Here is a 24,066-nt window from a genome sequence, read left to right as displayed (position 1 = left end):
ACGTCTACGGAAGTTTTCAGGATGCTCTCGCGATACTTCGATACATACGTGGGATTTGGGAAATCAAGGGTTGTGGCTGGGGTAAGTGACCACATAAACTGATAGTGAAGGGGTACTAAGCTGTTAAACGCATTTTTTCTAGCACTACGATGGGCTTGTGTTCCGGTACAATGAAACGGCCTCGAAATAAACGTTGACATCTGCTCTGTTAACAGTGATATTTAGGTCCAAATATGGCGACGGTTATATGTTAACGCAGGGCTCAGGCTCGTCCATGGAAGCGACTGGAAACAGATAATCGCACTCTTTCCGTGACTCCTTTTCATGATGAACTATTGTAACGTAATTTACAGCTCAGGGTGTCATCCTCAGTCGCGCATTCAAACCAAAATAAATAGACCGAAAATTCAGCGCCTTTTATGATGACATTGACGTGTAAACAACCAAAGCAACCGCCCATCATCGATATGCTTTGTCCAAATTTCTAGCTGTCCTTTCTCAGGACTTTCACCTTGACCGTGCCTCTTCAACATTAGCCGGTAACAGCTATGTGCGTTTGCTGAAATTATTAAAGTTTATTCTACATCTTGAAGGACCCTTAGTGTTATTTATATAACAGTTAACCCTTGGTACACTCATTAACGCACATCTTTAGGTCTGTTGTTTAACTCCTGCTTGTGCTGTTTCCTGTTTTATTTCAGGGCGACATAACAGGAATCCCTTACTATGAGTGATGATAAACCTTTCCAATGTACTGCTCCTGGGTGTGGACAGGTAAGTGATCTCTGTTATCACACATGTCACTTTGTGCCACTACTTCAAGTTAACCTGTGTTTAGATAAGCCTATGCCTGGATCAACCTGTTCTGGGTTCCCATCATCAGTGTACATTGCACACTATAAATGCTAGCTTCGTTATATTTTGTACAGAGACCCACAAACCAATCAGCAATCATGTACTGGCATACTGGAATACTACCTGACCCCGTTTTCTGTGTGTCACTTAGTTTGTGGTAGTTGGTCAACTATATGAGCACAATATGAACTAGAATAGAGGACGACCAATGCCAAACCCAGTTGATTTTGTTCTTTAGTGGTGCAGATTAATAAACAAAGTACAAAAAAAAAATTTCTTTTAATTTGCATGATTTACCATGTTAAACTTATTCAACTGCTCTTACATTAATTTCAGTTTCATGTCTCAGTGTTTCCCTACATAATGTTTTTTCTCCACACTGCCAGACATTCAGTTATGGGGGGGATTGTTGTATTTATTCAGTAATGTATTTCTTATTTTGTCTTGGCCAAAAGGCATCAAATTCAGAGGAAGTAAGTCTTAAAACTGCTGGTGTCATCCTTTAAAAACTCCCTATATCTGAGTTTGAATTAAGCATTGTATAAGTAAGTATAAACTGAAGAGGTGTTCCTAACATTAAGTCTACGCTCATTAATATGTAAATGTGGACAAAATTACTCTGTCATAACTATCACTGCTCCAGTGTCATGACAGCTGCAGCAACTAATGTTAAATGTTGGTTAAAATTGTCTTAATCTTAGCAATGAAAGTAAAGATTTTTAAATTGGCTGCCTGCAACTGACAGAAGCTCCAGATCATATCTATACAAATACTGTCTCATTGTCCTGTCTGTTTTCTTTTTTAACCTTACATAGAGATTTACAAATGAGGATCACTTGGCTGTCCACAAACACAAACATGAGATGACCCTGAAGTTTGGCCCAGCAAGGAATGACAGTGTCATCATTGCTGGTAGGCGCTCTTGAAGCTGAGATATTTTGATGTAAATTGATTCTTTACATTACAGTCTTCACACTGAAAGGTTTTCCCTCACCACAGATCAAACCCCTACACCTACCCGCTTTTTGAAGAACTGCGAGGAGGTTGGACTCTTCAATGAACTTGCAAGTCCGTTCGACCATGACTTTAAAAAAGCAGCTGAAGATGACATTAAAAAGGTTGTTGTTGTTGTCAAATTCCTAGTCAGCCTTTCGTCTAACTTCAGTTTGTCCCATAGTTAGCATTTATGTCTCTGATCCATTTTATTCACTTCAGTTATTCTCATTTATCTGTAGTTACCATTGGATTTGTCACCTCTTGCAACGCCCATCATACGCAACAAAGTTGAGGAACCCACAGCTATGGAGGCACATCGAGATAGCCCTCTGCCTCACCCTGAATCTACTACGAATGACGACAAGGTAAAGCTTTTAAATAAGCTGTTTCTGGTAGTTGTGCTAATCACAGAGCGTTGACATGGCTGTCGTGAAGAGTGAATGAAAGGTTCTCTCCTGCTTCTTTGATTGGCAATTTACTCTGACTTGAATGAATTTAAAAAGTGATCAGATCAAAAGTATTTGCTTGTTTACTTTGTCTCATCGTTCAGTGATAATACTTGTCTCATTCTGTGAAAACAAATACTAACAGTACTGCACAGAATTATTATCTATAGAAATTCAGGGGAAATATGAGGTGACGTATACTAATACAATTTTTCCATTTGTTTATTTATTTTATTCCTAATTTTGAGATGAATATGATGAATGTGGGCATCATTTTATTACAGCCATTTACTTAAGAATCTGGTTTTCATTAAACACTTCCTGCAGCTAAGGTCTTGTATGATGTTTTCAGGACATATCTTTGCAGCCAGCCTCACTGCCAGCATCCACTATAGTCCATCCTGCATCCCTCCAAGTTCCCAATGTACTTCTAGCAACCTCAGAGGCTAATGTTGTAATACAGCAAGCTCTCCCATCACCAACATCTAGCTCTGTTATTACCCAAGTCCCATCCACTAATAGGCCTATAGTGTAAGTAACTCAAAACATCAATTTTTAAAAATCATAGATTTATTAAGTCATCTTTTTTATATATATATTTGTGCAGTTTTGTCTTGGTGAGATCATATTTCATGAGGCATGTGCTTGTTTTGTTTTTGATTTATTTGCATTCTGCAGGAATTTTTACTTTTTGCTGTAGACCTCATAAACCCCGTCTTCAAGAACAATGTTCAGCATTGCTCAAATATGGACTTATAGCTCCACTTCAGTGATAAGGTGCTCAAATGTCGCTGGCAGGTGGCATACTAGATACCTATCACATCTGAGCTGTAGAGAAAGATGAGTCAAAGAAAAACTAGCCATGTGTACATGCGATATCCGTATCCATTGCTTGTGCAACTGAGCCACGGCTACAGCAAGTTCTGTAGGTCAAAGTTCTGTCCAAACAATTATTTTTGCGCATACCTCAACAATTAAGCTGGTTAAGTGATTTGTTTTTTTTAACCAAACCCACTCAAAAAATCAAAAAGCAATGATGGACAAAGGATCCATATTTCCTGTAAAGTTTTTGGTTGTAAAATAACAGCTTCAAATTGAAAGCAATTGTAAGAAGTAATAGCCCAGATGCAACTTTAAAGACAAGTTTACACAGGTAAAAATATCCTGTATTTTAATGAATGTTCCAGACACAGATGACTTGGTGTAAGTCTCAAAACCCATTGGACATCATCTGATGACGTTTTTGCCTCTGGGGACAATGGGCGATGTTTCTGGGCTTTTGGTATCGCCAATGGATATCGGATAATGTATATTCAGGCCAAGACTTCCTCTTCCGTGCGACAGTCATTGTTTACTGCCCGAATTGCAGTGAAAAGTGATTAGTCAACACCACTTGGACTGCAAACGGAAACCAGAGCACTTCCGATACCAAAACCTTGTCCCTTGCCTACCCATTGTGAATTCATATGTAGATATCTGTTTATCAAGATTAATTTAGTGATAATTCCAGGTGTTTTACCAAACCAGAAGTCCATATCTGGGCAAGACTGATGTCTAATGTGAATAATGTTGCTTGAACCTGTTATGCAGAAGGTGTATTTTGAGTTGGATTTTGTTTTGGTTCCACTTAATTTCCATATGTTGTTGCCTGATTATGTCATAATGTTGGTATATTATAACAGTAGCCATCCTTGTCTTTAATTTGTGACAGATTGTGATTTTTGTGATAATGACTAAGATTTATTTTCTCTCCCCCTCCAGCCCGGTTTCTGGCACCTTCCCTGTACTGTTACAGCTGCCTAACGGCCAGACCATGCCAGTTGCTATACCTGCATCTATTACAAGCTCAAGTGTACATATTCCAACTACAATCCCTGTGAGTTTTCTGCTGGTTAAGTTATGCTAATTCTGTGTTTTAGTGTGTTAGAGACAGAATTTTGAAATGAGACTGTTTCTTTTATTTGGTGACAATTTCATTGAAACCATCTGAGAATTAAGAATGCATGCAGTGGCCTTGACTCACTGAACATATGGTGATGGCACTAAAGTAAGTAAGTAAGAAAGTGTTGCTGACAAAAATTCTCACCTCAAGGTCCATTCAGTAGCTGTTCAATCATATCACATGATCTTCATCTGCAGATAGTTTTATCAAGGAGATTGTTTTGTCGTCTGCTGTTTAAGACATATGCAAGGACAAGAATGAACTAACTAATGAACCAAAGCATTTATTTCCTCAAGCCAAGGAGTTTTAGGTTACTATTTTAGTCCAGGGTGTAGAAAAATAAGATCACTAGACTGTGTTGAATTACTTAAAAGCTTTGATGCTTACTCACATTTTAAATTTGAAAGGTTGTATAGACAGTTGATCACACCACTAAAATTTAAGGCCTTTTAAAGGTCCCGTATTATGCAAAATGTACTTTTTCATGTCATTTCAACTTAAATGTGTCCCCGTTGTGTCTGAAGACCCCCAAACTGGCGAAAAGAAACATCCCCTTGCTTTTTCTGTGTATGTGTATGTTTTTATGTGTATGCATACACACTGTTTGAATTTGGCTCACTTCATGACATCATAGAGGGATCTGTTTAGCATAGGACCTCCTCCAGTCCTTCAGGGCAATAGACGGCCCCACCCACTGAAAAGGTACTGAATACACAGCACCAAGCCGTCATACCATCACTGAGCTAGATCTGGAGGTTATTCGGGATGTCTCACATAAAGTGCTTTTATGGTTATGATGGAAATTTAAATATTTTCTGGGTTTCCCCTCTAATGTCCTCTGGCTGCTCTTCCTCAACTCTCTGTGATTTAGGTAGTTTCCTGATGGACAGATAGCTTTACTTGTTGCTAACTCTACAGTAACCGCTAGCTACTGCTAACTGTAGCTGCCCTTATCAGCTGAATATGCCCAATCTGGTCACTCCCAGCAGCTTCAGAGAGCCCCTACTCAGCTCCAGCAGCATCTTATCATTTTTCCAAACCTAATTCTTGTCTCATTTGTGGTTGAACAGTAAATACATCAAATTCAGTGCCCCATTTCACTTTTTTCCAAGCTAAGTTATTATAGATGTCATACTGGCAAGAGGATGAGGCGGTGCAGGCAAGCATTGGTCCCTGCCTATTCTTGAATAGCCAGATCCACACATCGTGTAAGTGCTACGCCAGCTAGTTGCTGCCACTCAGGAGGCTCCCGGGAACTTGTCCTATCAGAAGAAAGTGGGCTTCTAGTGCTAAAATGGAGTGTTCAGACAGAGGGTGAATAGAGCTGCTAAAGTATGAGAAAAATAATCAGTTTTTTGAACATTAGAGCTTGTACATAATAAAAGTGTCAACTTGAAAATGAGCATAATATGGGACCTTTAAAGTGACATTCACACAACAGTAACGCTGTGGTGATACATTAATACCATATATTTTCTTTGCTATTTACTACTTTGGCACCTCAGATTTGGCAGTCAATTCAGAGCTCTGGAGGGTGAGTGAAATAATTGACTTCAGGGTACAACTGGGGCGGCACGGTGGTGCGGTAGTTAGCACTGTCGCCTCACAGCAAGAAGGTTGTGGGTTCAAACCCCGGTTGCATGTTCTCCCGGGTGCTCCCGGCTTCCTCCCACCGTCTAAAAACATGCAGCCTAGGTTGATTGGTTACCCTAAATTGTCCTTAGGTGTGAGTGTGAGCATGAGTGGTTGTTCGTCTATGTGTGGCCCTGCGATGGACTGGCGACCTGTCCAGGGTGTACCCCGCCTTGTGCCCGATGTCAGCTGGGATTGGCTCCAGCCCCCCCCCCGCTTATGCAGGATAAGCGGTTGATGATGGATGGATGGAGGGTACAACTGTGTGCAAAGATGCAGGATTTGGCTAAGGCACAACAGGCTCCAGTCCAGGATACTTCACTGCTATTTGTTCTTGCACAAATTAACGCTAGAATTAACGCTCCTGAATCCTGGCAGAGCAGAAATTTATGTGTTTTGCAAACAAATTATAACTGCAACCCATGACAATGTCTCATATAGGAAATATGTTGTAAATGATGGTCTTGTTGGTATTTTTTTTTTTTAACTGCCCCATGTGGAAGCTTGTCTTGTTGTTCACTGTTGTCCTGATTGTCTATGTGGAACACTGAGCAGCAGATGATTATCTCCTGATAGCGGCACAGCAGGGAAAAAAACTCTATTTTCCCAGTCTGTGGGGATCGGGAAACCGCTGATAAGTAAAGGAGGGCAAAAGTAGATGGAGAACACGAGTACCAGTGGGCCTCCCTTTCACTCGATCAACCCCCCATCCCCTCCTTTCTTTCACTCCCTCTCCACCTCTCCCCACCTCCCTCTGTCTTATTGTCAGCGGCGGCGAGAGGAGGCCTGGCTCTGGCCTTCCGACTCGTGTCTCTCCATCCTCTTATCAGCTTCCCTGTCCATATGCTCTCACGCAGGCAGGCAGAGGTTCATTAGCGTGCACTCTGCATCTCCATGTGGCGCTGCCTCCACAAAATAACAGGCCATCCAACCTAATGAGGCTGAGATATGAGGAAATTCTGAGAGCCTGCCGTGGCGGTGTGCGTGTTTATGTGCGGGGGGGGGGCCTTTTTACTGCCGAAGACTAATTTTCTCTGTGCTGATCTGTCTCTGTCTCTGCCGTCAGCTTGTCAGACCTGTCACCGTAGTGCCTAATGTCCCCGGGATCCCAGGACCTTCCTCGCCACAGCCACAGCCCGCCCAATCAGAAGCAAAGCTGGTATTAATTATCTCTTCTTTTACATCAAATGTTATTTCCATGTTGAGTCTGTGATTTCTCATCTGAGAGAAATAATAACAACCAAAGTAATGAGTGAGCTTGACCATAAACTAGCAGTTACTTTCTTTGACCAGATGAGGGTGGTAGTGAGAGGCTGGGTGTGAAGTACTCCCAAAACTGTGTTAGATTTATAATTACCATCCCCCTTTCAACAGGGGACTTTCCATCTGGATTTTACCATTTAAAAGTTCTTTCAAATGTGATTATGTTTTTACTGATTTTATAGAGCCGCAACAATAAGTTGATTCGGGCGACAGAAAATTAATTGCTAAACATTTGCTGGTTCTAGCGTCTCTAATAATAATAATAATAATAATAATAATAAGATTATGAATAACTGTACTCTAGACTCTGGGGAAACTATTACAGGCATTTTTTTGCAATTTTCTGACATTTTATAGACAAAGTGATTAATCAATGAAAAATATTTGGCAGATGAATCGGAATAATGGGAAAAAAATATTTAGTTGCTGCCCCACTGATTCAGAATTTAAAAAAAAAAATATTCCAAACATTTCTCTGTGAGGAGAAGGCGGTCATGGCAGTGTTGTACCAAAGTTCTACTGTAGAAGAAGAGATAGTTGAAGGGCAGGGATATGAAGTGTTGTGAGGGAGATCAGTGGCAATGTGATGAAGCACGGATCACAGAACCTGTAAGTGTTCGCAGCATGCTCCACCTGTGGAAATTAACAGATAAACTGCGGAGAGGAGGATTGATCCTGACTGGCGGGGAGGATGGAGGAAGGGAGGGGGTTGTTGGGGATCATGGGGTACGGAGAGATGACAAACGTGGAGACAGCGTTGTGCTCAGCATGCCGTCACCGGGGCCAACTGGAGGGGGCTACTGGTGAAAGCCAGCTGGGGGCATCCTGGCACACGCTCAGCAAGGCGCATTAAGTCGGCCTCACCCTGCATGGAACCTTTTGTTCAGCAGAATCCTGCCTGACCTGCGTCCCCCCTCTTACTCCCAGTGCCTCCCACTGCACTCAGCTCATCAGCAAACACCTAATGAGCCCGCGTCAAGAAAACAGACCCCCGCTCAACCTGCCTGCTCCCCGCCCCCACGGGCTCTCAGGGGGTGCGGATACGGCACTTTACAAGGACTGATGATGCTGCAAAGACCACAATAATGATAATTAACTTGCTGAATTTAGAAGATTATGCTGTTAATTAGTTGCAAAATAAAGATAAGTAATATAGTAGCAGATGGTTGAATAACACCCATGAGATGGAGGGTTATTACACTGATGAGGTTTCCGTGGCAGAGATGAAATATGAATCTGACTGGCTTTTCCCTCTTTCTATGGGCCATTCCAAGAGAATAATATCTTGTTTCTGCCAGAAGAGCTTCTGGAAGGGTATTACACGATAAACTAATTTGGTAGATAGATTGGTCTGGCAAAGGTAGTTGTTAGAATAATGTGGTCCTCTGTTTTCTCATGTAAATGTATTCCCTCTCACTTTGTTATTGCTTCGAAAGGCTCATTCACTTTCACCTTGTTTGCTCAGTGTTTGATACTAGAGGAATTGGCCTGTGAATCATGGGCGCCAGAGAAATAGTTTCTGTGAATGGGCTGTGTTCGTGTGTATTGTATGCAGTCTTGGTCAATGTTCAGAAATAAATGTGAGGAGTGTGTTACATGCGTGCATCAGACAGTTTAGTTTTTGCGTTGTGTGTTTGCAAGGTTATTTTAGTTCTAGTTTTTAAAATGAGTTTTTACTCTACTACAGTATTTCTTTTTAGTTTTTCTTGACTTATTTGATTTCATTTATATACATTAATTTTGGGGGGGAATGAAATACCAAAGTACTTGTAGAAATCAGAATCGGCTTTATTGCCAGGTATGTGAACACATACGAGGAATTTGATTCTAGATTGTACATTGCTCACGATGTTCTTACAAAATAAATACTCATACAAAATTACAATAATTAAAATAAAATAAAATCAGACACAGACTTCAGTGTAGACAACACAAATATACACACTATGAACAAAAACAATATAGACATTGACAAATAGTGCAGTGAGCAGAGTGCAAAAGATGCAGGAGTATGTACATGTCGGAGGTGGATGTGATATACAGATACATATACATGCATACATGTACACAGTGCAATGAAGCATAGTGCAAAGGATGCTGGAATAATTTAGTAAGTATTTTGTGAAGGAGTAATTACTTGAGGTAGGTGGATTTGGTATACAGTATCTACAATATAACAGTATCAACAGCACTGAAATAGAGAATGGTGAATGAATAAATAAATAATATAGTCTAGCATGGGTCCTAGACTATGTGAAATATCCTCCATCTTTAACATAGTCTAGTAACCATCTTTGATAATAATGTCAGCAGTGATACCTCTCTCTTCATGTTCTCTGCTGACTGCTCTAAACTCATTACCTTCATTGAAGCAAGATGTTAATCATGCTAGGTCTGGTGTTGGCCATCTTTAGGCACTACTTTTCTCAGCTTCTTTCTGCACACACATTTATAAGACGTTAAGGTATTTATTTATTTTTTTTCTTAGATTTCCCGTTTCATTTCAAGTTCTCAAACACAGCTGCCAAAGGCCTTCTGTTATTTAATGGTTTGTGTTCAAAATGATCCATCATTTGCAACTTGTAATTCAGTGGCTCAGGTCCACAATCTCAAACGTGCATTTCAACAAATTACAGTAGCTCTCAGAACATTGCTGAATGTGTTAGAGTTTGGCTGAGTGTGCTATGGGTTCATCCGGTTGTTGTGTTGTGTTTTTTTTTAAAACAGTTTTGACTTTTTAATTTATAGTTGCGGTCTTTGTTAATTAGTAGTGATAGAACGATATCTTTTGTTTTGAGCTAATCAGTATCAAATGACATATACCAGTCTAAATAACAGCTAATCTAATTTAAAACCATCACTGGCTAGTGTTATATATTGTTATACTATAGAGAATAATGCAGTTGTACTGTACTGTAGCCCGCTCTCTCTTAAACACCAGTCACCTTCTGAAATCTACAGCATGATCCAATATTTTTCTATTTCATTAATAAAAAAAAAAAAATCCATCTGAAACTACACATTACTGGATAAGATAACCAAATACATTCGATTGTAAAAGCTCACTTTCTCCATGTTTACATAATTGAATATAGTCTTCCTCTTGTACCAGACATTTCCTTGGATGAACAATTTTGTCATGACTTTTGCCTGTGCCAAACTCTCTTACCAGAAACTGAAAGCCACATTAAGCCAGCAGCTTCCTCAGGTAACCAATGGAGATGGCGGTGAAGTCCAGAGTAGCGCTGTAACCCACACTGCTGCTCCCACTTCTCCTGCTCCAACCCCAACCCCAACTCCAGCCCCGACCGCGGTCCTGACTCCTGCTCCGGCTCCTCACCTGCCCACAACTGAGGAACCTTCTCATCATTCCCTTCAGCAGCCAGCCACCTCCACCACAGAGACACCTGTAAGTTAGCACAACTACAGTATAGAGGCGTATGCTCACTGCACAGACTGTTTCAACAGAGTTCCATAGAGGAGACGTGTGTCTGCAATCTGTGCGAATGCACACCTTGTTTCTTATCAGATGTTATTATGGTCAAAGCGACGTTTACTACTATGTCTTTTGGTTTAGACTTGTCTCTGAAGTGGAAACCGTATGTACAGTAGGACTGCATGTTGAATCTCAGCACCGACCAAAATATATCAGGTACCGAACGCTGGCATCAAATGTCTGGTCAGATTTTTTTATCTTACTGACCAAGTTTCTGATTATATAAGATTCTGAAATCAAACAAAATCCAGCTTGAATGTATTGTTATCTCATTGCACCTTTCGTATAGAGCAGGTGTAGACCTCATTCTTATTATTTATAGAGACCCAACAATTCCCACCGTGAGCAAACTTTTAGCTAATTCTGAGAATTATTCCTGCCTACTTTTATAAAGCCTTTTGTACACACAACAGCCTAATATGGCAGTTGTTTAATCATGATGTTAAAATGACATGAAGCTGGATTTTCCTAAATCTTTCTTTGTCACATGTCAAATTTATAATATAAATGTAATAAGGTGAATGTGAAATTACTTTCTTGATCATCATGTAAAAGCACATAATACATGTACATAATGAGAATTGTTGACAGTAACCACACCAGTTCAGTTACTCAGTGTGCAATATTCAGTGCTGCACAGTGATGTCAGCAGCACATTAAAGATGTGGTGGTGGTTTTGTTCTGCTAGTTATTGTTTTTGTATTATTGTTCAGGCTTCCCCAGTGCCCCCTGCGCAAAACCCTCCAAGCACAGGGGGTCGGCGGCGCAGAACCACAAGTGAAGACCCCGATGAGAAGCGGCGCAAGTTCCTGGAGCGTAACAGAGCTGCAGCCTCTCGCTGTAGGCAAAAGAGGAAAGTGTGGGTCCAGTCTCTGGAGAAGAAGGCTGATGACCTCAACTCCATGAACGGACAACTACAGGTGCTCTTTTCTTCTTCCCTCACAGCATGTAACAACAGCTACTTTGTCTTTCTTTGTTTTAATGCTCTTAAGCATCAATGTGTCAGTTATTGTATGTATATGTGCACGCCTATGTCTATTACCGTGTGCAGTTGGTGTAAGTGTGTGTACACAGACTTTTCCCTTCTGTAGTGATGAAGTCATTAAAGCCGATTAAGAAGAGCTGCCGTGTGACAGCAGCGGTGTGTGAGCCCTTTACATCGATATGTCCCTGTCAATAAAGATGTATCCTCCAGATGTCAGCCGCGCACAAGCGTGTCTTCGCTTCTGTCTCAGCAGTTTACTGAATGGCCTCAAAAATCTCTTAGGGAAAGGTGTCTTTTTGAACCTTCATTTTGCTGGAAGCAATTAGGATCTGATGCTGACAAGTTCGAAACAGTTCATGTATCTCCTGTCTCTGTTGATAAGTGTGAGCCGGGGGTGCGGCACATCGGTGTTCCAGACAATTAAATGAGATGTGGTGTTTATTTGCTCACTGTCTTATTTTTCTAAGAAAGCAGAGTAAGATGTGGATGGTGGAGGAGGGGATAGACAGCAGTGGAAAATAAATGGGTTCATGTCATTAATATCAGGTTCAAAAACAAGTTATCACCACTTGTCATGGGTGCGCTTGGTGAGATTTTATTTAAATATAGTCGGATGAAGGGAGAAGCATAGGTGTGTAAATGGGGTTATAAACAGATCACATCGCTGTTAACTACAAAGAAGGGAACAACATGTGGCGGAGAATAAAAGGGCGCTTTATATGAAGGCATTAATCAGCAGTGCAGTTTTTGTTAAAACCCCCATGCTGACATGGCCCAGCTGATCAGTGAAACTGCCTCTAATGATGCACAATTATTTTAACATCATCCTTAACTGGCTTTTTAATGAGGTGTCAGACCAGGCAGCTCACAGGGCTTCCAGCATCACCCAAGGCCCATTTGCTCAATTTCGATTAATTCACAAAGTTAAAAACAAGTTTAACTCTCAAAAGTCCTGTTTTGTTTTGGTTCAAATTTCAGGTGTGATGCAGTTTGATGTTACTGTAGCCAGAGCGTCAGTGGGGGTATTACTGTGACGTCTTGTACTTCATCTCTTGTGTAAATGCATTTGTAAATCAACCCTTTGTATTTTCACTGCTTAGTTGTAAAATGAGTGAAACAGATGAAACAGTATTTTGTAATGGATGTCGACACTTTTGTCTAAGTCTATGTCGCGTGCTTCCCTGTAGCGGAGAGTTTTAAAGGAACGCCGGTGTTTATATTGGCTGCAACTGGCAGCAGTCATGGTGGAAGCGCAGTAAATATGGCATTGGCTCCATGTGATACATCCACTCCTTCCAGCTGTGTTTAAATCTGTCTTACAATAGTTCAGCCCTGCCAGCACCAGCAAGACTAAACAGATGGAATCAAATAAATTGGCTGCTTTTAGACTAATAGATTAAGCCGCCCATAGTCCTTTTAAAGAAGAAGAGAAGGAGCTTAAATCTGCCACTGGGTGTTCCGCGGGGCCCTGGTCGCTCTAAATCCAGATAAAGTCACCTTCAGCGTAATGTGGCTCCCTTTTACGACATGCAGAAATCCTCAGCTCCCATGGGAGCTGTAACGACACGAGAGTGTAAATCTCAGCAGCATCTACAAAGTTGCACTGACAATCTTAACAGCTCACCTCTGACAAATGTGCTGGTCGGTAGCCACTGAAGGCCTGTAATTATTGTGCAGGAAAAACATAAATGAAGAAGTGCATCATACTTTATTCTGAATCTGTTATGTTGTTACCTTTTCCTGTGTTGGCTGTTTCTCATGGGGAAAAACATGAGTTTATCTGCAGTAATGTAGTGGTCGTGTCTGCTCACTGTACAAAGGAGGTCTTGGGAATTTAACCCTGTGATCCCATTAATAATTGCCATTAAACGCCTGTGGTGGATACATTCATGTAGAGAGGGCACAAAGCCACATTCTAGCTACTGTTTGGTGAATATGCCGACTTATTGAGCATTGATTGTATACATGCAGGTTATGGGAGTATATTTACATGTGTTAATGTGGTTTGGAATACTGTTCAGACTTAGGTCTTAATCTAGCTGCCTTTTTTGGGTTCAGACTAGAGCTAGAACGATTAAGACAGGCGAGCGGACACATTTGCCAATATTTTGTTTTTGCAGATATATCGGCTTAAATGTGAGCCAAAAAAGAACCAGTTGCGTAATTATTGGCCGATACATTGTTATCAGATTTGTGTTACTCAGATATCAGTATCAGGCTCAAGTTCAAGGTTAAGGTTAACATTGTAATTAAATATAACTAAAATCATTTTTGCAGATTTAAACTATATGCACATGTGGTCTCTTTGTCTTCATGTTATAGTCTGACACACTGTGTGCTACCAGAGTGACCATGTTATTGAGTGCTGCTTTATGTCTCCTTTCTCCCAAAGAGTGAAGTCACCCTGCTGAGAAACGAAGTGGCTCAGCTGAAGCAGCTTCTTCTGGCTCATAAAGATTGCCCTGTAACCGCCATGCAGAAGAAATCTGGCTATCACAGTGAGTAATGCTCCATTATTCTCAGCCCGAGGCTCCCAGTGAAACGTGTGTAAAATGAGCTCCAGCTAACCGCTAGAAGGACATGTCTTACTTGAGGCCAAACAGAAAGAGCTATTGACATATAAGATCCTTTTTTGTTTTTTTTTGTTTTTTTAAACTTCACAAAAGTTTAGATATTTATGGACAGTGTTGTTTCAGACAAATTGTCACGGGCGGGCATTGTCCGAGTCCTTTCAGGAGGCCACAGGTGGTATCCACAAGAAAGAAATAGTTTTCTCCTCATGTGACACCTAAATAAACATTTGTCAGATGAAGCTAAATGTCTGCAGAAACCAAAAACTTGCGTTGTTGAGAAATGCCCAAAAAAAGCATGATCTCTGATTTTGCAACAATTACTTAACTTTGAATCTCTTTAGCTTACATACAATGATCACCTTTATGAAAATTTTAATATTTACGAAGATTCTATCATTTGCAGCCTCTTCATTTAAATTTCCTGTTGTCAGCCCCTACCGTGTCATCTCCGTGCCAGTTCCTGTTCATCACATGGTCTCATTTAAAATTATATAACCAATATTTCTTCGTTTCCCTAGATCGGGGTCTCTGTCATTCTGGTTTTCTGGTCATAACTCACCTTCCCTCACAGATGAGCCAGTATGCAATGAGAACTAGTGTGCTCCAAGCCACTTCTCCACTATGCTCTAAACGCCTCCGCTGACTTGTATTGACAATGATTGCCTCCGAAATGAGTCCATTAAAGCAGCAAGCTTGACAAGACTGCAGAGCATTCTCGTTGTGGGGTGTCCACCAAGCTGGGCTGTTCATTATGCGTCCCTTATTGCTAACCATCCCACTGACACACGTCAAGTGTATTACGGGACTGATGGTTTCAAGGCTGAAGTAGGCTGTCAGAGCCAGGGCTCATTTGGTATCGTCTGGATTGTTTTAAAGCAAGAACCGCAGATGAATTGGGTCATCTTTCTCGTGTGTTTGCCGAGGACGTCTGTCCTGCATTTCTAGACCTTTGTGAAGGATGACATTTGGAGCACTTTTTACCCTGTTTGGAAAAATATAACCTCATCCAAATACCCCAGTTCATCAGTTTGGCTCATGATGACAGGTGGGGTAGGTTTTAGACGAGCCAGGAAGGGAAGCCAACTAATGTTAGGGTGAAGATAAATGTCTGGTAGAATGGCAGAAGCAAATAACCCAGTGGTTTCCAATATTCATTGTCTGATGACCCCCCACAGCCCAATCAGATGAGCTCGAGTACGTCTTCATCAACACCACACGTCATGGTCCAAACTTGTCCATTTGAATTGTTTTTAAACTGGATGTTGTTTGACACTATTGATCAAATAAAAGTAGATATTGTTACAGTATTTATTCCATACAAATGAGCAGTAAATGCTTTGGTCTTTTTGGCCTACTGCCACTTAGGGTGGTAGAATCCAGTGGTTTCAACTATTTGAACTTTTTATCCATTACTTATTGCCATATAAGTTTTTTCCACTACTCTGACCTTTGTCACTATTTCAGGTAATAAAATAGTTAGCTAAAACTATCCAGACATTTGAAGTACTTCAACTGTTTCTCCCATCACATTCAGTTTTCACGCACTTTCAATCGCAACATGTAATTTCCAGGTTTTTTTCCAGGTATTTCTGGGGTTTTTTTGTTTTGTTTTTTAAATTAGCTGCTCTACGCCACAGATTTACCCCTCCGGCAACTGCATAAGTACACCCTCAGGCACGAGTACCCCCGGCAGGGAATCACTGAAACAATCTTGCTAATTAGTTAAGCACATTATTTAATTCTGACTGATCTATGGCCCTCACTCTTGTAAAGGCCTCATCAAAACCCTTCATGTTCATGGTACTACATATCCCATAAGGCCTCACTGCCCTCCAGAGCTGGCAGTACCCTTCATCGTCCTGCCCAGGCACAGCCATGGCAGGTGGGAGGAAATTACCCAGACTGCCCCACAAACAAGCCAAGACACGCTTTCACTTGGCACAACAAGCCGTCCATCTGCTTACAGCAAAGCCCACTTCAGGAACCAAGAAAGCCGAAAGAAGCTCCGGCAGTGCAGGGAACCCAAATTTCCGAGTATTATGATATATCAGCCAGCCGCCCCTTAATGTCGTTAGGAGTAATAATGCTCACTTGAACATGGAACAAAACCACCAAGCTGATTTATTCTGAGGTTGACCTTCTGCATAGTAAAGCAGCAAGGCAGTTTATAGGGCTTTGACATTCACTTGCACTAAATCACACGGTCAAAGTCCAGTCAAGAAGGGGGGATGAAGCCTCTAATGTGAAGACATTTGTATTGCGCTTTAATTGCTTCATCTTGCTATGGAATCTGTATTTTTACATTTTCAAACACGAAACCCAGTCATTAATTACAAAGTGCCATAACAAGTGACTTCATATCATTAACAATATTAATTATCACTGTGCTCCTTATTCCTTTACGAAACAGAGCATGAGAGTAGAGCCTTTTTTTTTCTCCATCAGGATCCAATTAATTCAATGCAACTGCCTAACAGCTGGTGGCATTTCGACTCCAAGTCTTCCCTACTCTCCAGTGTGAGCATCATTAAAATCAGGTGCTGTAATCATCTGTCGCTGCAGTAGTTGGCAAGGTAACAAAAAACAAATGAGAATGCAGTTAGGGCTGGGAAACACTGCCACATGCCCCACAATGTAATGTACCCTTATGATGTGGGTTTAAATTGACATTGGAGCTTTAATTAAAGGAAAGGGTGCAGAAGTAGCATCATGAGGATTAATGAAACAGTTTGCATACACCACATGCAAATAGCTGTTTTACATCTGATTAGGCCTACGTGACAAAGCTTTCCCGAGCCTTCCTGGATTATAACAAGTAGAAAACTGCAATGTAAGAAAGACTAAACATTTTTAAGGTACAAGCGGTTATTTTCTCATTTTCCAACACAGTCTCTGACAAAGATGAGAGCTGCGAAGAGATGTCCGTCCCCAGCAGCCCGCAGAACGAGGCCATCCAGCACAGCTCTGTCAGCACGTCCAACGGGGTCAGCTCCTCCTCCGCGACCCCAGCTGTCTCCGCCCCGTCCACAGCCGCCGCAGCCGCCACATCAAACCAGAGCACAGAGGAGAGCAAGCCGCGAAGGGGCGCCACCCAGTCTCAGCCTTCAGGGAGTTGATCGTCCCAAACTGTGCCCAAGCGTGAACACTGGAGTGCTGTTGCCTCTTCAATCTCTCTGACAAACAGAGGAAATGGATTCTCTCTCTCAGCTTCAGTTTGGATCGCACTGTTTTTAATTTATTCTTGATTGGTTTGTTTATGTTTGGTCCGTTTTTGTCCTCCGTAGGCAATGCTTTTAAAAATGCAAATGTTTTCTCTGGAATTGATGAAGACAAAAGAACATGCACTTTAGGTGTAAGATGTAAAACACATGATTCTAAAATGTTTTTGTATTTGTTTGTTTATTTATTATCCTTGATATATTTTTTATTTGAAAGCATTCAGCCTGAAGAGGTTGATCAATGAATTGTTAGACATTACCAAAGTGTGTTGTAGCCCATTTATAATTACTTTGCTTGTTTGTTTTCTTGACTTTTCTAAGCACTATCTTTATGATGAAGTTAAAGATCAGTCACTACCTTTGAAGTATATAATTAGCTTTTTCCATTTTGCACATTTTGAGAGATGGCAGGTTTACCTTTATAGAGTTTGACAGTCCACATGTTAAAAACCGGCAGCTTTTTAGAAGTCGATTTGAATACTGTCACTATTACACACATAAATGGCTGAATCAGATAAAAAATTTTAAAACATTTCTGTGAGTGACATCAGCTCTAGTCGCATCGTGCAGTTTGAATGTTTGCGCTCACCTCTGCTTGTAAAAATAGGCTTAAGGAGGTGGGCTGGTTAGAAATGTGCGTTGTTTCATTAACATTCCATCTGTAGTCTGATTGTTCCTGAAACAGTGATTGTAGGATTGCAGTACCTTTTCCACTACTCAATCATGGTGATGTTGACTTCATTCAGTGCCATTAATGTTTTTGTATAAATGACTTCTGTACATTTTTAATGCAGAATGGGCCTTGGGTGATGCAGAATTGCTTGAGTTGATCGCTGTCCTCCCCTAAAGGTCTCATGAACATAGTTTCTCAGTAAGGAAATATCTTGCTTTATATAATGTCTGCTTTATAAGTGACTGTTTATGGCTTTAGTTTCTAATGCAGAACACTTAAGGACATAATGCTGTTTTCATGATTGCAATTCTAGATGAGGTTTTTAAGAAAACATTGTAAAAAAAAAACAAAAAAGACATCAATGTAACATTGTATGTAATCTTTCTAGGTGTTATGTACTTAGTTTTTTATAGAATAGTCTGGATTCAGTAGCTGAGCCCTGTTGATCACATTAACACTGTTAGCAGTTCAAAACTGATCCTAACAATGTTTTCGTCATTAGGATAGACCTCTCCCTGACTTCATACATCGTCATGGAAAGTTAAAGCATTCAGATGTGAACTGGAATCATGTCATGTATATAAGACTAACACTACAACTGCTTGTAAGAATTGTGAGCATTTCTTCATTGAAATAGTAGTATGAAGCAAATCACACCATGGAGTCAATTTGCCTTTTCTCTTAGTCTGTACTGGCTTACTACTATGTAGTTTTACAAGAAGCTAACACATTGTTTTCTTGACGTATGATTTTTTTTTTTATTTATTATGTGCTATCTGCATGAGATGATAATTCTCTGCGAGAATTTAACTGTTTATTTGATAATGTTTCAGTCAGATAAATATCATTAAACAAGTTGTTTCAACTTGAGTTGTGGCTCTAAGTTCATGAAAGCTTTGGTTATTTGTTATTACCTGGACTTAACTGCTAAAAAAAAAGGGGGGTGTGATACTGTGTTGAAACTGTACTTGTAACTTGTGAGAGTTCTGTATAAAATTTTAATTGATAAGTTGTTGTAATAAACCTTTTAATATCTCTTTAAAATCCAGCTTTGCTTCCATTTCATTCTCCAGTCTGATTTCACCAGAATGAAGAACAGGTGGAAATAAACTGAATATGCAAATAATCTTAATGGCAAATACATGGCTCCACGTTGTGTTTCTAACACTAAGATGCTAATAACAATAATAATTTTAGTAATAGCAGTAGTGGACAAGCCCGCCAGTCCTCAGCACATGCTTTAGCAGTGTTTACAACAGGACAGTGTCATTGCAGCTTTCACATGAAATGTCTCACAAAACTCTGTATATTAATGTGAACTGAAAAACTTTCTTGTGGTGTGTTGTGCCACCTTGTGGATGATCTAGATCTAGATTTTGATGGATTATTAGTCATGTGGAGGTACTGACAGTTTTTGTTTTTCATAATTCTCAAATATTTTGCCACAGTGAACTACTAAAACTAACACAAAGTTAAAATACACATATTAAAAGAAACGCTTCTGCATTCAAAACCTTAATTAAATAAAAATCCAGAAATATTATCAGCATTACTTTTATATGGAAAATATGTTCATGCTGAATCTAATTTTAACAATTTCATATACTGCTGGATAGTTTCATAAAAGACATCATGTGTTTGTATGTTTTGTGCATAAAATCCTTATCTGCAAAGTAACTAGTATATAGTATATACAGTGGGTACAGAAAGTATTCAGACGTGCTGGGGTGCTGAGTGTACATTACTGAGAAATAAAATGAACTTTTTTGATTTTTGGAAAATGGCTGCAATGAAACAAAGAGTGGAAAATTTAAAGGGGTCTGAATACTTTCCGTACCCACTGTAGCTGACAGATAAATATGGAGTGAAAGATACAATATTTTTAGTGGAGTAGAAGTATAAATGATCATAAAATGGAAATATTCACAAAAAGTATCTCATTATTGTACTCAAGTACAATATTTCTACTGCTCATATTAAGGAGAATACTGATTGTCATAGATGCAATTATTTCGACCAGCCAATGAAAAATAACTACATTACATTTATTTACATTACATTCAAGCATTGCATGTAGGTAGACTAAGGTGCTTGTACTTCACTTAAACATTTTAATTTTTGCCAGTACTTAAAATTTCTTCTCCACTGCAGTTGCAGGTTAGGATTCAAAATGCATGATCAACTGATAAAATATGATACGTTGTGATAAATTAAACTGCCCCGCAGTGCATAAAGTAGTGACTACAGCTTACTACTGTGCTGCTATTAAGGTACTGAACTTGAGGTCTGACCCAGCTCTCTCTTCATTTAAATCTTCAAGGCTTACTGTCTTGTTTGCCACAGCCTTTAATAAATTAAGTTCAGCATTACCTATTCGTATCTTGCACTGCTCTGTGAGAGCAATCTTCTGTTTCTTCTGTTTTATTCAGTGTTATTGTATTTTTATCTTCTACTTTATTTTTATTATATTTAAATCATATACGTGTGTCTCTATATATTGCCTTGTGTATCTTTTATATCTTGTCTTCAGGCCTTATGTAAAGCACTTTAAGATTTCTCACTGTGGAAAGGCTCTTTGCAAATAAATGTGCATTTCCTTACTGAGCCAACACCAAGCTGCCATTTGCACTTCAGCATACAGTGCACAAAACACAGGTAAAGTGGAGCTGCCCTGGTGATGCATAGGAAGCCAGAATATGTCCCTTGTAAGAGCAGCAGTAAACACTTAGGTAACACATACCACTGCAATGCTGGCAACTGATTAATTAACCAGCACCAGCTCTGACCATCCAGCAGGTGGAGTTACATCCAAACCAATGCTTCAAATAGAAGTTACTGACTTAATGCATGTAATATAACTGCTTTTCATGGTAATATTATTCAAATTAATGTCAAGAGAACTCACAAAGACGTAGCACTCTTTGTTGAGGAAAACAAGCTTCTCAAATTGTAGATTTATCAACAAAAAAACCACAGTGTTCACTCAGTTTACTTCATTAATTCCACTTGCATAATTTGTTTTCAATAAAATGTCATCATCACCTAGAGTATTTAAAAATTAGAAATTAAAAATTGGAGTCTTTAAAACTCAGAAAACAATGTATTTTCTTTTATTTAGTTATGTGTTTTTTATTTTTACAGAGACAAAATTTTGCCGCCAATACACGGAGCTCCCTACAGTGTTAAAGTAGGGCAGCCTTGATTAGCTGCTGATCACAGAGGGGAGAATTGTAGATGTTACTATGTAGGTCACAGCATTCACGAATAACAACACTTTTGGCTTGATGCTGCATATTTACAAAGCTGGAACCGTATTACACTACAGTACCGCTCTGCATCTTTGAAGTTAAATCAAAAGGAGGGGAGAAAAAGCGGAGCATCACAGTGAGATTTCTCTGTTCTATTCACCTCCACATGCCACCTATTAATTTTGATTGTTTGATTAATTAAATTCCCCCTGGCAAACAGCTTTGTGTTATTAATTATTCATTTCATAATGATCAATGTTAATGTCGTTTTCATTAATGAATGCATGGCGTATCGCCATTTTCTGGCTACTGCAGCAGGAAGAGAAGCTTTCAGACAGACAGCAGTGTCCTGTGTGGTGAACACAATCCACACACCGTTTAGGAGATAAAAAAGCATCATCAATATAACTTGCTTTTTTCACTTCCAACACACAGCAACAGTACTCGTATTCCACAAAATTATGAGCCACATGTGGATGTGGAGCCATCACATACGGCAGAGCCTAATTGGGAATGAATGGCAACAGAAATAAAGATGACCCATGTGCTATTTGGGAGTCTCTCTGTTTTACCCTCCCAATAAATGAGCGTGATAATAATGTGGAGCTGATCTGCTGACAGGCAGGCTGCTCCAGCTGTTCCCATAATTCGACAGGTATTACGCTTTGGCCCTTAGCAGCCTGCCTCAGCAGACTGGCACTTAATTAGGCAAGGATTAAGGCCAAACAGCCTCATTTACGTGAATTGTATCATAAATACAAACTAGCTACCCTTTTTCCTTCAGGGGGCATCAGGGGGCATCAGGGGTAAATTTGAAAAATGCAGAGCTTTGCTGGAAAGAGGATGCTCCAGGCCTTAAACTCCAGATTTCTCAACAATGAGGGCTCTTTCCCCCTGCTGAGTGCTGGGGTGCTGTTTTTGAGCGCACGCTTTAACCCCTCGAATCCAGGGAGACAGAGATGAAACAGCTTGATTTACATTTAATTCAGATTATGTAAATATACTGGTTGTGTCCCAAATCAAACGTGGGACACAATGCAAGCTGCCTGCAGCACCCAGCAAAGATGGCCTCTATTGTTATTCAAATGTAAGGAATAAAACATTTCTTTCATACAGTCCGGGCATTTAATTGAACTCTTGATGAGATATAATATGTTCTCTCTACAAATACTGATAACTACTCATTATTTTCACTTGGCAACCTCCACATACTATCATACTGAGTCTGTTTGCTTTTGCTCTTGATTGCAGGGCGACATGGTATCTTGCTTTGCCACCAGGAACGTGCATCTATTTAATAGTAATATAGGGGTGTATCAGCTCAGCTATCACTGAGTGCACTGCACTGGTGGAGGCAAATCCCCAGTGGGCATGTGAACGTACGTCGGGTGAGCTTGACTCTGCCAATCCCTCCCCTGGGCACTTGCACTCCCCGGTGTGTCTGGAGGCGCCAGGACGTCTCCTCCATTAGTCTCTGCTGACATTAGCATGCATGAAGGTCTATTCATGGCAGTGGGCCTCTTACTGTGTTCAACTCTGTTTCCCATGTGAATTTGCTTGTGTTGTTATCAATATTTTAAAGTGGTCCACTCCACTCTCTATTCTGCTGTATGGATTATCAAACAACTGGCCCTCGGACATAGACATGTGCAAGGTTTGCGTCTTTGTGGTTGTTTTACGTTTCTGCAGTCGGTTTGCATCTGTGTGATTGTTTTATAACTCTTGGTAGTTGTTTTGCATCTCTGTGGTTGTTTTGTGTCTCTTTGTAGTCTTGCAGTCCCCTCAATGTGGTTGCTTTGAGTCTTAGTGGTTGTTTTACGTGTCTTTTACGTGTAGTTGTTTTACGTATGGTAATTTTGCATCTGTTTGTGGTGATTTTGCATCTTTGTGGTCATTCTTGTATCTCTTTCAGTGACATTTTGCAGGTCCGCTGGGCCTGTGCCCAATAGGCCTATTCAGTAATCTATCCATGTATGTTGATGTCTAGACACTATTTACTCTTTGCTGATGGAAGAAGTAAAGATTCTTAAAGAGGTCATATTATGCTTTTTGGCTTTTTCCCTCTCCTTTATTGAGTTATATACCTTTTTGTGAATGTAAAAGGTCTGCAAAGTGAAAAAGCCCAAAGTCCATCCCAAAGGTAGTTCCCATCTCCTGCAGAAAACACTGCTCTGAACTGCCTGAAAACAGCTTGTTTGTAGTCCAGCCTTTTCCTCTTGTTCTCTGTGACGTCACAGTGACGTCATAATGCTCGCCTAGCGACTAGTCTGACATGCCCTCAAAAACATCGGTGAAATAACACACTGAGCTGCAGCACACAGTGACATGACATCTGCCTGCTGCCTCTCCTCTCCCTTCCAAACACTAGCTATCCTCCAGGCAGTCAATGAACATAAAGTTGTTACTGTGATGTAGAGACAGAGCTCAGTTAAAACTTTATGGATGAAAGATACATTTGTTACAAATTAATAACTTACCACTCTGAAACTCTTGCTCCAGTCCATGTTGCTATGCTGGTAAGGGGATATACAGCCGAAGCTGTGTTTACCGGCTTCTCGCGACCCACCCTACTCTGCTTCTGATTGGCTAGTAGCCCTTAACTAGGAACTGCACATGTGCAACTCCCAACATAGATCTTGTAAAGGTAAAATGGATCACTCCATTGCTAAAACGAAGTGTTCGACATACAGGGTGAAAAGAGGAGCTGCAGCAATGTGCAGTATGACAAAAAATATGGTG

The 24,066-nt window shown here is 40.3% G+C and overlaps 1 protein-coding gene across 7 annotated transcripts; it reads left to right on the top strand.

Moving 5' to 3' along the window:
* atf2 (activating transcription factor 2) lies at window positions 1–19,123 on the top strand. Of its 7 annotated transcripts, none has more exons than XR_006825668.1 (13): window positions 121–550; window positions 702–774; window positions 1,671–1,767; window positions 1,855–1,973; window positions 2,091–2,216; window positions 2,650–2,828; window positions 4,059–4,173; window positions 6,938–7,030; window positions 10,307–10,543; window positions 11,344–11,550; window positions 14,008–14,113; window positions 16,634–16,725; window positions 17,078–17,218. XR_006825668.1 is itself a non-coding variant. In XM_046053882.1 (12 exons), the coding sequence occupies exons 2-12, from the start codon at window positions 727–729 to the stop codon at window positions 17,302–17,304; spliced, it is 1,554 nt and encodes a 517-aa protein (XP_045909838.1). In that variant the 5' UTR covers window positions 1–81; window positions 702–726; the 3' UTR covers window positions 17,305–19,123. The 7 variants fall into 7 exon arrangements, 4 of the variants coding, with proteins under 4 accessions (XP_045909838.1, XP_045909840.1, XP_045909839.1 ...); XR_006825670.1 differs by having other exon boundaries at window positions 16,634–16,705; window positions 17,078–17,214; XR_006825669.1 differs by having other exon boundaries at window positions 16,634–16,761; window positions 17,078–17,209.
* The last annotated feature ends 4,943 nt before the right edge of the window (window positions 19,124–24,066 follow it).

The sequence above is a fragment of the Micropterus dolomieu genome, linkage group LG07 (genome assembly GCF_021292245.1).
Source record: "Micropterus dolomieu isolate WLL.071019.BEF.003 ecotype Adirondacks linkage group LG07, ASM2129224v1, whole genome shotgun sequence".
NCBI classification, from domain to species: domain Eukaryota; kingdom Metazoa; phylum Chordata; class Actinopteri; order Centrarchiformes; family Centrarchidae; genus Micropterus; species Micropterus dolomieu.
The sequence above is the reverse complement of the archived record's forward strand: the minus strand, read 5'-3'. Positions and strand labels throughout refer to the sequence as shown.

Bases quoted from the DNA above. Each gene is read 5' to 3' on its own strand.
- atf2 (XM_046053882.1), top strand. From the start codon at position 727: ATGAGTGATGATAAACCTTTCCAATGTACTGCTCCTGGGTGTGGACAG. The intron at 1,974-2,090 runs GTTGTTGTTGTT...ATTTATCTGTAG, and splicing joins CTGAAGATGACATTAAAAAG to TTACCATTGGATTTGTCACC. The intron at 11,551-14,007 runs GTGCTCTTTTCT...TTTCTCCCAAAG, and splicing joins CCATGAACGGACAACTACAG to AGTGAAGTCACCCTGCTGAG.